Below are 11,872 nucleotides of genomic sequence, written 5' to 3' on the forward strand. Positions count from 1 at the left end.
AATATCAAAACATTGTGCAGAAGCAAGTCACCTAGCCTGTCATTTTCTTTTTTCTCCCAATTCCTAATAGGCTACATTATGTTCTATGAAGGGCTGCATGAGAGCTCTTGTAGCCCAACTGAAATCTGAAAGTGAAGACTTACAGCAGGTAATGCTCTTTTGAGATTAAATACTTCTTTAGCTTGGACGTTTCCATCACTTTGCATCCCATGAATTTCACTGCATTGTATTAAAATACTGTATTTCTGTTCTCCTTCCTTCTACTCTTTTGGCCTCGCCATCGGTTGATTTTATACTTGAATTTTATAGTCTTCATGAAGTTTCTAGTGTGCTGTCCATAGGCAGCCTTATCTTTTTTTTAAGTAGGCATTCTCTTTGATATGTGCTTCACTCATCCCAGCCTGATTTTTTTTTTTGGTGATTGTTGTTCTTATGTTGTCTTGCGTGCCTTAGCTTTGATGCAAAGTTTGTACTTGTACTCGTTCCACAAATTATGAAGTGCAACTTTCTTCTTGTAAAAATGCTTAACTGTGGGTCATATTCTGGTTTGGGTTTTTTTTGTTACCAAAGCACATATAACACATGGGCTACACTTTATGAGCCTGACGTGTTACTGGAACTGTTAGCCCTGTTAGTGGTCCCCCTTCCCCTGAGACCTTAGTTTGGGTTCCCAGCTGCCCTTGTGCCCCTGCTCTCCTCTGGGCGTGTTGGGATGGATCTGTGATGGGCTGGTGGCTCCTGCGGTGGGCCCGGGGGCAGCCGGGGCAGGGTACTGCTGGCTCTTCCATCTGCTGCTGCCTCCCTCTGCTCCCCTGGCGGTGCAAGCAGGGGGGCATTCATCACGTAACTTAACAAGCTCATGCACATGTGACAATGAGAACATCCATACAAATGTATTTCACAAGGGATATACATGCTTAATGCAGCCCATAAATGGATGGAGTTTAAAGTGTAATGCCTGTCCACTATAGTGATGGTCTGTCTCAGTCTAGCTGCTACCAAGGACAGGGGCATAGGCTACTCATCTTCTATGAATAACTATGCTGATTGTAAAAGACACAGTGTATTTTTAAAAGGCTTTAAGGAGCTTTATAAATGTTAATCATACTATCTGAGAGACAGGCGGGTGTTACTGTTCTCTTTTACAAGCAGAAAAGTGAGAAAAAGTTTATATAAATCCCTTCTGAGATTATGTATGTCTAGTGCAGGCATCAGAGTAGAGCACAAATCTGAATTTTTGGACCAGTTTTTCAACCAGCATGGAAAGCAGGGAACCTGATTTCAAAGCTTCGTTTTAGGTACCCACAAACAAAAGCCAATACCTTTGATCAAACTTCATAATGCAATGTTAGAACAGTCTAGCAGGCAACACAAAAAGCAGCTTTTAGCAAAGGGCTAGTTCAGTAGCTGAAGATGACCACTGTTAATTAGTCCATAGAATTCCAGAAATGCAGCAGGGAAGTCTGATAACCTGCTAAAGTAGTAGCTATATTGAGATACGTTCTTTTTCTTTCACATTTTGCAGGTCATTGCGAGTGTGTTGAGGAACTTGTCCTGGCGAGCAGATGTAAACAGTAAAAAGACTCTAAGAGAAGTTGGAAGTGTGAAAGCGTTGATGGAATGTGCTTTAGAAGTTAAGAAGGTATCCTGTATAAAAGATTGAGATAAATTTTGGAGAGATTGCATTTATTTTACACAAAACAAAAATATTGTCCTTTTTGATAAAAGCAGTTGGTTGAATATTTAGGGTGTTTTAGGTAACTTGCTTTGAAGAAGAGAATTGCTTTGAGTTAAGATGGCAGCAGACCACAATATAGCAATGACATCTCAAACGTACTAGTATTTCTGTAATTTTATTTTTGAGGGTTGACAGCTTTTGCTCTTCAGTTTCATGAGCTGTTGCAATAGCCTTTTTTATAATTCTGCAATTTATTAAAACCTCTTTCGAGTTAATGAATAGATAACTACCACTTCTGTAATTTTCTAGATATATTTTTGGTGTGCAGACAGGGATTATATTCCAAACCAGATTCCCCTGCCAGCTAGTCTACAAGCCATTTTTACCATTACAGCAGCTAACAAGTATTGTGGCACATATTTCTGAAAACTTTGGGGCAAGCAATACCAAATCCATAGCTGAAGGAAGGAGAGGAGCGAAGAAAAGGTTTTACGTGTGCACTGCTGCCTGCATGTAGCTTACCAGCCCAGAAAGCAGAAATTGGAACATCCGTAACTCCTTCAAGCTAATTTACTTGTTTCTGAGAGGTTGTGATCAATAGGTGAAAACTTCTAATTCTGTCATTTTGTTACTTTCCTAGGAATCCACCCTAAAAAGTGTTCTGAGTGCCTTATGGAATTTGTCAGCACACTGTACTGAGAACAAAGCTGATATATGTGCTGTTGATGGTGCTCTTGCATTTCTAGTCGGCACACTGACATACCGGAGCCAAACAAACACTTTAGCCATCATAGAAAGCGGAGGAGGAATATTAAGAAATGTTTCTAGCTTAATTGCTACTAATGAGGACCACAGGTGGGTATACTTTTTCTGAAAATATTTAGCAGTTCCATATGTATATTTAGTAGACAGTTTCTACTGCCTTAAGACAGTCTTAATATGAATGCATGTATTAAGTATAGTAATTAAGTACAGTTACTTTTTAACGCATTTGGTAAGGCAAGAATTTCACTTGTGTAACAGGACTATGTAAACAGATTAATACCTGCTGCTTGTTAATGATGAACCATACTGGAAGCTAACTGTTCGTATTTTTAATAGCACTTGATTAGTACTCAGATGAAAGCTAGAGGAAATATGAGATAAATTTGCACTGGAGAATTCATGATTATCCTTTCTAAGGGCAAAACTTGCCTTAGCATAATAGGTTTTTGTTTTGCTTTGTCTCTTATCCTTTTCAAATGCCACTTACTGATGTTTGTTTTCAATTACTCAACACCAGGCAAATCTTGCGAGAGAACAGCTGCTTACAAACCTTGTTACAACACTTGAAGTCACACAGTTTAACAATAGTCAGTAATGCATGCGGGACCCTGTGGAATCTTTCTGCACGAAATGCGAAGGATCAGGAGGCACTGTGGGACATGGGAGCCGTCAGCATGCTGAAAAATCTCATTCACTCAAAACACAAAATGATAGCCATGGGTAGTGCTGCAGCTCTAAGAAACCTCATGGCAAACAGGCCAGCAAAATACAAGGATGCCAACATTATGTCTCCAGGATCAAGCTTACCGTCTCTTCATGTCAGGAAACAAAAGGCACTGGAAGCAGAATTAGATGCTCAGCATTTATCAGAGACTTTTGACAACATTGATAATTTAAGTCCGAAAGCATCTCACCGTAATAAGCAGAGACATAAGCAAAATATATACAGTGAATATGTCTTGGACTCCAGTCGGCATGATGATGGTATGTGCAGATCAGAGAGTTTTAATGCTGGTAATGTGACTGTACTTTCACCATATTTAAATACTACAGTATTGCCTGGCTCCTCCTCTTCCAGTAGAGGAAACCTAGAAAGTACTCGATCTGAGAAAGACAGAAGTCTTGATAGGGATCGAGCAGTAGGCTTAAATACCTATCATCCAGCTGCAGAGAATACTGGGAACTCCTCTAAGAGAATAGGAATGCAGATTTCTACCGCTGCAGCTCAGATCGCCAAAGTTATGGAAGAAGTAACAAGCATGCATATTCCACAGGAAGACAGAAGTTCTGGTTCCACTTCAGAAATGCACTGTTTGACAGAAGACAGAAATGCCCCAAGGAGATCTGCCACTGCCCATACTCACTCAAATACATACTTTCCTAAATCTGAGAATTCAAACAGGACATGCCCTGTGCCTTACACAAAAATGGAATACAAGAGAGCTTCAAATGATAGTTTAAATAGTGTCAGCAGCAGCGATGGCTATGGTAAAAGAGGCCAGATGAAACCTTCCATTGAATCTTATTCTGAAGATGATGAAAGTAAATTTTGTAGCTATGGTCAATATCCAGCTGACTTGGCACATAAGATTCATAGTGCAAATCATATGGATGACAATGAGGGAGAGCTAGACACTCCTATTAATTATAGTCTTAAATACTCAGATGAACAGTTAAATTCTGGAAGGCAAAGTCCCTCTCAGAATGAAAGATGGGCAAGGCCTAAGCATATAATAGATGATGAAATGAAACAAAACGAACAAAGGCAGTCAAGGAGCCAAAATACAACCTACCCTGTCTACACTGAAAGTGGAGATGATAAACACATGAAATACCAGTCACCTTTTGGACAGCAAGAGTGCGTTCCTTCCTTTAGATCAAGGGGATCCAATGGTTCAGATCAGAACAGAGTAGGCTCAGCTCTTGGAATGAATCAGAAAGTAAACCAGTCCTTGTGCCAGGTTGATGATTATGATGATGATAAGCCAACCAATTACAGTGAACGTTACTCTGAGGAGGAACAACATGAAGAGGAAGACAGACCAACTAATTACAGCATAAAGTACAATGAAGAGGAACATCATGTTGATCAGCCTATCGATTATAGTTTAAAATACTCAACAGAAGTTCCTCCTTCTTCTCAGAAGCCATCTTTTACTTTTTCAAAGACTTCTTCAGTGCAGAGCACTAAAACTGACCATATTTCCTCAAGCAGTGGGAACACATCAGCCCCCTCAGCTGGTTCAAAGAGGCAGAATCAGCTTCACCCAAATTCTGCACAGAGCAGAGGCGGTCATACACAAAAGACTGCCTCCTGTAAAACTCCCTCTATTAATCAGGAAACTATACAAACTTACTGTGTGGAAGATACCCCAATATGTTTCTCAAGGTGTAGCTCTTTGTCATCTTTGTCATCAGCTGAAGATGAAATAGGACGTGATCAATCCACACGTGTGACGGATGCTAATAACACACTTCAGATAGCAGAATTAAAGGAAAACAGTGGGGCTCTATCTACAGAAGGTGCAGTAAGTGAAATCACATCAACATCACAACACATCAGAACAAAATCCAGCAGACTTCAGACTTCTAGTTTATCTCCTTCTGACTCCTCCAGACATAAAGCTGTTGAATTTTCTTCAGGTGCCAAATCTCCCTCAAAGAGTGGTGCACAGACTCCTAAAAGCCCACCAGAACATTATGTGCAGGAAACACCACTCATGTTCAGCAGATGTACTTCTGTAAGTTCCCTGGATAGTTTTGAAAGCCGTTCCATTGCTAGTTCAGTTCAAAGCGAGCCTTGCAGTGGAATGGTAAGTGGTATTATAAGTCCCAGTGACCTTCCAGACAGCCCAGGACAAACAATGCCTCCAAGCAGAAGTAAAACACCACCTCCTGCTCAAGGAGTTCAAGTAAAAAGGGATGCAGCTAAAGGTAAAGTAGCTAGTGCAGAAAAGAGAGAGCCTGGTCCTAGACAGGCAGCTGTAAATGCAGCTGTCCAAAGAGTTCAGGTACTGCCCGATGCTGATACGCTCTTACATTTTGCCACAGAAAGCACACCAGATGGGTTTTCTTGCTCTTCTAGCCTGAGCGCTCTGAGTCTTGATGAACCGTTTATACAGAAAGATGTAGAGTTAAGAATAATGCCTCCGGTTCATGAAAACGAACATGGAAACGAAGCGGAACCTGAACAGTCAGATGATACAAAGGATAACCAAGAGAAGAAAGTGGAGAAGCCTAACGAAACAGAAAAAGACATTCTGGACGATTCTGATGATGATGACGATATTGAAATATTGGAAGCATGTATTATTTCTGCAATGCCAACAAAGTCGTCACGTAAAACCAAAAAGCCTTCTCAAGCATCTGCTCCAAAAATACCTCCTCCTGTGGCCAGAAAGCCCAGCCAATTGCCAGTTTACAAACTTTTGCCTTCACAAAGCAGATTGCAATCCCAAAAGCATGTGAGTTTTACCCCAGGAGATGATATGCCAAGGGTATATTGTGTTGAGGGTACACCAATAAATTTTTCAACAGCTACATCTCTGAGTGATCTGACAATAGAATCACCCCCAAGTGAGTTGGCCAATGTAGACAGTGTGGGTGCAGGAGCCGAGTCAGGGGAATTTGAAAAGCGAGACACCATTCCTACCGAAGGCAGAAGTACCGATGACTCTCAGAGAGCAAAAAGCTCAACTGTGACTCCCCCAGGCCTGGATGATGACAGAACAGAAGAGGGTGATATTCTAGCTGAGTGCATTAACTCAGCTATGCCAAAAGGAAAAAGTCATAAGCCTTTCAGAGTGAAGAAGATAATGGATCAAATTCAACAAGCATCTTCATCTCTAAGTAATAAAAACCAACCAGAAGGTGAGAAAAAGAAGCCAACATCACCAGTGAAGCCTGTTCCCCAAAATAATGACTACAGAGCACGTATAAGAAAAACCACAGAGCCTAAAAGCAATATTAATAATGAAAGAAGCTATCCAGAGACCAGAGATGCAAAGAAACAGAATCTTAAAAATCATTCAAGAGATTTTAGTGACAAATTGCCAAATAATGAGGAGCGTGTAAGAGGAAGCTTTGCATTTGATTCCCCTCATCATTACACACCTATTGAGGGAACTCCTTATTGTTTTTCACGGAATGATTCCCTAAGTTCTTTAGATTTTGACGATGATGATGTTGACCTTTCAAGGGAGAAGGCAGAATTAAGAAAAGGAAAAGAAGCAAAGGAAACAGAAACTAAAGACTGCACAAATCCAGAACAGTCTTCAAATCAGCAGCCGAGTAACAGGACACAAGTTTGTCAAAAACACCCAACAGGCAGAAGCCAGACTAAAACTTTCTCTCAGTCAACTAAAGATATTCCAGACAGAGGAGCAGCTACAGATGAGAAAATGCAGAATTTTGCTATCGAAAACACACCTGTTTGTTTTTCTCGCAATTCATCTCTTAGTTCCCTCAGTGATATCGATCAAGAAAACAACAACAACAAAGAAGGGGAACCTGCTAAACGTACTGAGGCTCCTGATTCACAGATGGATTCAAACAGGCCACAGACTTCTGGTTACGCACCTAAATCATTTCATGTCGAAGATACTCCAGTATGTTTCTCTAGAAACAGCTCTCTGAGTTCCCTTAGTATTGACTCAGAAGATGATCTTCTGCAGGAGTGCATTAGTTCTGCTATGCCTAAAAAGAAAAAACCCTCAAGAATAAAGAGTGAAAGTGAAAAAAATAATTCCAGAAATACAGGTGGTATATTGGCAGAAGATTTAACACTGGATTTGAGAGAGATACAGAGGCCAGATTCAGAACATGGTTTCTCACCTGATTCAGAGAACTTTGATTGGAAAGCTATACAAGAAGGTGCAAATTCTATAGTTAGTAGCTTGCATCAAGCTGCGGCTGCTGCATCGCTGTCTAGACAAGCTTCATCAGACTCTGATTCTATCCTTTCTTTAAAGTCTGGTATTTCTCTAGGGTCACCATTTCATCTTACCCCAGACCAAGAAGAAAAGCCTTTCACTAGTAATAAAGGCCCAAGAATTCTTAAGCCAGGAGAGAAGAGTACACTGGAGTCTAAAAAAATAGAATCTGAAAGTAGGGGAATCAAAGGAGGGAAGAAAGTTTATAAAAGTATAATTACAGGAAAAGCTCGCTCCAATTCAGAAGTTTCAAGCCAGTTGAAGCAACCACAACAGACAAATGTGCCTTCGATTTCACGTGGTAGGACAATGATCCATATTCCAGGAGTCCGAAATAGTTCTTCAAGTACTAGTCCTGTTTCCAAAAAAGGCCCCCCACTCAAAAACACAAACTCCAAGAGTCCCAGTGAAGGCCAAAGTTTGACTAGTTCTCCAAGAGGAGTCAAGTCATCAGTGAAACCTGAGCCAGCTCCTGTAACCAGGCAACCATCAGGCTTGAACCAGAGTGGATCAAGTAAAGGACCTTCTAGATCAGGATCTAGAGACTCCACTCCTTCTAGACCTCAACAGCAGCCATTAAGTAGGCCTCTGCAGTCTCCTGGCCGAAACTCAATTTCGCCAGGAAGAAATGGTATAAGTCCTCCCAACAAACTGTCTCAGTTGCCAAGGACATCATCTCCTAGCACAGCTTCAACTAAATCTTCAAGTTCAGGTAGAATGTCATATACATCACCAGGCAGACAGATAAGCCAGCAAAACCTTACAAAGCAAACTGCCTTGCCTAAGAGTACCAGTAGCATTCCACGAAGTGAGTCTGCTTCAAAAGGGTTAAACCAAGCTCTCAGCACTGGTGGATCAAACAAAAAGACTGAACTGTCCAGAATGTCATCCACAAAATCTAGCGGAAGTGAATCTGACAGATCCGAGAGACCTGTTCTCGTTCGTCAGTCAACTTTTATTAAAGAAGCTCCGAGCCCAACTCTAAGACGGAAATTAGAAGAGTCGGCTTCATTTGAATCTCTCTCTCCTTCCAGGCTGGATTCTCCTACAAGATCCCAACTACAGACCCCAGTTTTAAGTCCATCTCTTCCTGATATGTCTTTATCCACTCATTCAACTGCCCAGTCTAGTGGTTGGCGAAAATTACCTCCTAATCTGAGCCCTTCTGTAGAATATGACGGGAGACCAGCAAAACGTCATGATATAGCTCGTTCTCATTCTGAGAGTCCATCTAGATTGCCAATCAATAGATCAGGAACATGGAAGCGTGAGCATAGTAAGCATTCCTCATCACTTCCTCGTGTAAGCACTTGGCGAAGAACTGGAAGTTCCTCCTCAATTCTGTCAGCTTCTTCGGAATCCAGTGAAAAGGCAAAAAGTGAAGATGAAAAGCAACATGGAAGTTCTCTTTCTGGACACAAGCAAAGTAAAGAAAGCCAAGCACCAGCAAAAGGTACTTGGAGAAAAATAAAAGAAAATGAGATTCCTCAGATAATGAATGATCCTCAGCATTCTTCCTCGGGTGCCACAAATGGCTCGGATTCCAAAACTCTCATCTACCAGATGGCACCGGCTGTCTCTAAGACAGAGGATGTGTGGGTGAGGATAGAGGACTGCCCAATTAACAATCCTCGATCTGGAAGGTCCCCAACTGGAAATACTCCCCCTGTTATTGACAGTGTTTCAGAAAAAGGGGGTGTGAATGGTAAAGATGCTAAAGAGATTCAAGAAAAACAAATCCCGGGGAATGGAGGTGTTCCTGTTCGTACCGTTGGTTTAGAAAACCGTCTGAACTCTTTCTTTCAGATAGACAGTCCAGACAAGAAAGGCACTGAAACAAAACCCCTGCAGATTAATCCTGCTCCTGCACCAGAAAATAATGAAAGTACTGTAAGTGAGCGTACGCCATTCAGTTCCAGTAGCTCAAGCAAACATAGCTCCCCCATTGGTGCTGTTGCAGCAAGAGTGACTCCTTTCAACTACAACCCAAGCCGCAGGAAGAGTAGCGTGGACAATAGTTCTGCTCGGCCATCACAAATACCAACACCAGTCAATAACAGCACGAAGAAACGTGACTCCAAGTCTGAAAATCCAGACTCCAGTGGAACTCAGAGTCCTAAACGTCACTCTGGCTCTTACCTGGTAACTTCTGTTTAAGTGCAACAAAAAAGAAATAAAACTGATGTATTATATACAGCAGCTATTTAGACATTTTGTTTCGAATGAAACTAAAAAATTGGGGATCGACTTTTTTGTTGTTTTTATTTGTTGTAAATAGGTCTGATTCTTGTTAGAGGGTCCTTGTTCTGGAAGCCATATTTGATAGTATACTTTGTCTTCACTGGTAATATTTTGGAGGAATACCCGATTGACAGTTTGGAATAAAATTGCTAACACAAGTATATTTGTACAGTATGTTTAACATGTATTTAATTAGCATCCCATCCCGTAATCCTTTAAATATTGCTTGTTGTTGAAATCATGCAATACTGCAGATAAAGATGATACAGTCATATTGCTTTATCAATAATTTCTAGATTACAGACTGACTAAACTACATCAGGGAAGAATTGGTATTATTTATGCAAAAAAGTATACTCAGTTTTAGTATTCATGAGTCCATCTAACCCAATAATTAATCATGTGGCTGTGAAATTCACAGTAATATGGTTTCTGCTGAACAAGCTTTCCCAGCCTGCTTTTCTGCATGAATGGAACTGATGGTTCATTTTCTGAAGTAATGATTAACATTTCTGTGGTCACATAATGTGCATAGATAGTTATGGTGTAACAATTTACACTTTCTTTGTGCTCTGGAGAAAAAAAAAAAACCCAAACAAAAAAAACTAAATGAAAACTGTGTAACTGTAAAACCTTGAACAAAAATATTTTACCTGAATTAGATTTTATCTCAAAGTAGGTAGAATTTTTTTGCTATGCTGTAACTTGTTGTATATTCTGGTATTTGAGGTGAGATGGCTGCTCTTTTATTAATGAGACATGGGTGATGTCTCAACAGAGACTAAAATGAACATTTCAGAATAAATTATTACTATATGTAAGTTGTGTGTGTTACTTCTGCATTACATGAAAGTACAGTATTTTATTTTGAGATGTCACCATATAATGTGTTGTATAATGCACTTACACTTAAGGCCCGATCCAGCAGAATCTTGCACCTCCAGTATTCGTTCTTCCGTATCACTGACAACGGCTGTCGTAGGATGCTTAAACAGTTGCAGGATCAGGCCCTAGGGTCTTCTGTAATATATTAGTAATTGAGGCAGTTTCACACATCTCAGGTGCATAACAAGGCTAAAGGCAGGGTATTCCCAGTAGCCAAGCAGTTTAATTGTTTCTGTGACTGCAAGCCTGAAACAATATTGTATGTATAAAAATAGTATTTGTAAAACAAAGTTGTTTTTTAATTGGGGGAAAAAAAATGTAGAATGTGAAATAGTGACTGTAAGATGAAATTTTAATTCTATTTGAAATCTTCATGCATTTTTTAAAATTTATTTTTTAAAAATTAGGAAGGGGAAAATACCGCAAGAATCCCATGGCAGCAAGCAAGAAATTTGTTATCATGGAAAAACAGTTTTATACAGAAACCAGGACATTTGCTGCCTCAAGCCTTTTTGATGCAAATATGGTTTGTGCTAGAACAATGCCTAAAACACAGATATTTGCTTTAAAAATATAAATGCAGTCTCAATTGAGATGAGAATTGGTTTAAAGTAGAAACAGGAGAGAACAGAACATGAACCATTCTGTGCATGATTGAAAACGGCACGCCAGTTTTGTTGTATCTCAACAGGACTGTTCTAAAGTTAGCATTCTAAATAATTGATATTCAGGATTCAAAATGCCCTGATTCCAGGAAGCCCTGAAATAGAGCAATTTACCTTTATGGTAGCTTTAACACAGTTACAGAGCGTATCTCATCTGTGGCTTTTGTACTTCATCTGTTACTGAAACAAATCTACTTTTATCTTGAATTCATGGTAAGACATGCACTGTTTATGAAGAGAATTGAGATACTACCAGCAGACAGAAGTCAATTTAGATAAAGTTTAAAGCCAATACCAAAAATACCTGTTTGGCAGAAGCAGTATCTTGTTTGCTCTTTTGTTCTTCGCTTCCTGTCAGACTTGCTTAGAGATAAGCCATGTTTCTGTATCATCTGGTGAGTCTGTTAACAAGCAGCGCTCCTTGTGTTAGCATTTGAAATATTTTGCATATAGCATCTTCACAAACTCCTACTATGAATATTAGTGCCCTTTTAAAGATGAAATAGAGCTTATATGACGTGTTCAAAGTCAGGACTTCCTATCGGAGTAGAAAACAGGACTCTGTCCTTGAGTTTAAAGTGCAAGACCACTTTTCTTACAAACAATGCGATGCTTCTTTCATGCTGGGCTTTTAACTACTCACATGAAGATACGCCACGTAATCCAGGATAGTTGTTTAACACTGGCTTTACATCTATGTCCTGTTG

At 40.0% G+C, this 11,872-nt stretch overlaps 1 protein-coding gene across 4 annotated transcripts in view; it reads left to right on the plus strand.

Moving 5' to 3' along the window:
- The window catches only part of APC (APC regulator of WNT signaling pathway), a 61,444-nt gene extending 50,638 nt beyond the window's left edge, over positions 1-10,806 (plus strand). For 2 of the 4 annotated variants that reach the window (XM_035888464.1, XM_009648679.2), the window contains exons 12-15: positions 71-148; positions 1,526-1,642; positions 2,319-2,533; positions 2,961-10,805. In XM_035888464.1, the coding sequence (XP_035744357.1) occupies positions 71-148; positions 1,526-1,642; positions 2,319-2,533; positions 2,961-9,531 (6,981 nt within the window). In that variant the 3' untranslated portion in view covers positions 9,532-10,805. Of the gene's footprint in view, positions 1-70; positions 149-1,525; positions 1,643-2,318; positions 2,534-2,960 lie in introns of all 4 variants that reach the window. The other 2 variants (XM_035888465.1, XM_035888466.1) reach the window with 2 other exon arrangements.
- Positions 10,807-11,872: the final 1,066 nt, after the last annotated feature.

The sequence above is a fragment of the Egretta garzetta genome, unplaced genomic scaffold, assembly GCF_000687185.1.
Source record: "Egretta garzetta isolate BGI_Z169 unplaced genomic scaffold, ASM68718v1 scaffold271, whole genome shotgun sequence".
NCBI classification, from domain to species: Eukaryota; Metazoa; Chordata; class Aves; order Pelecaniformes; family Ardeidae; genus Egretta; species Egretta garzetta.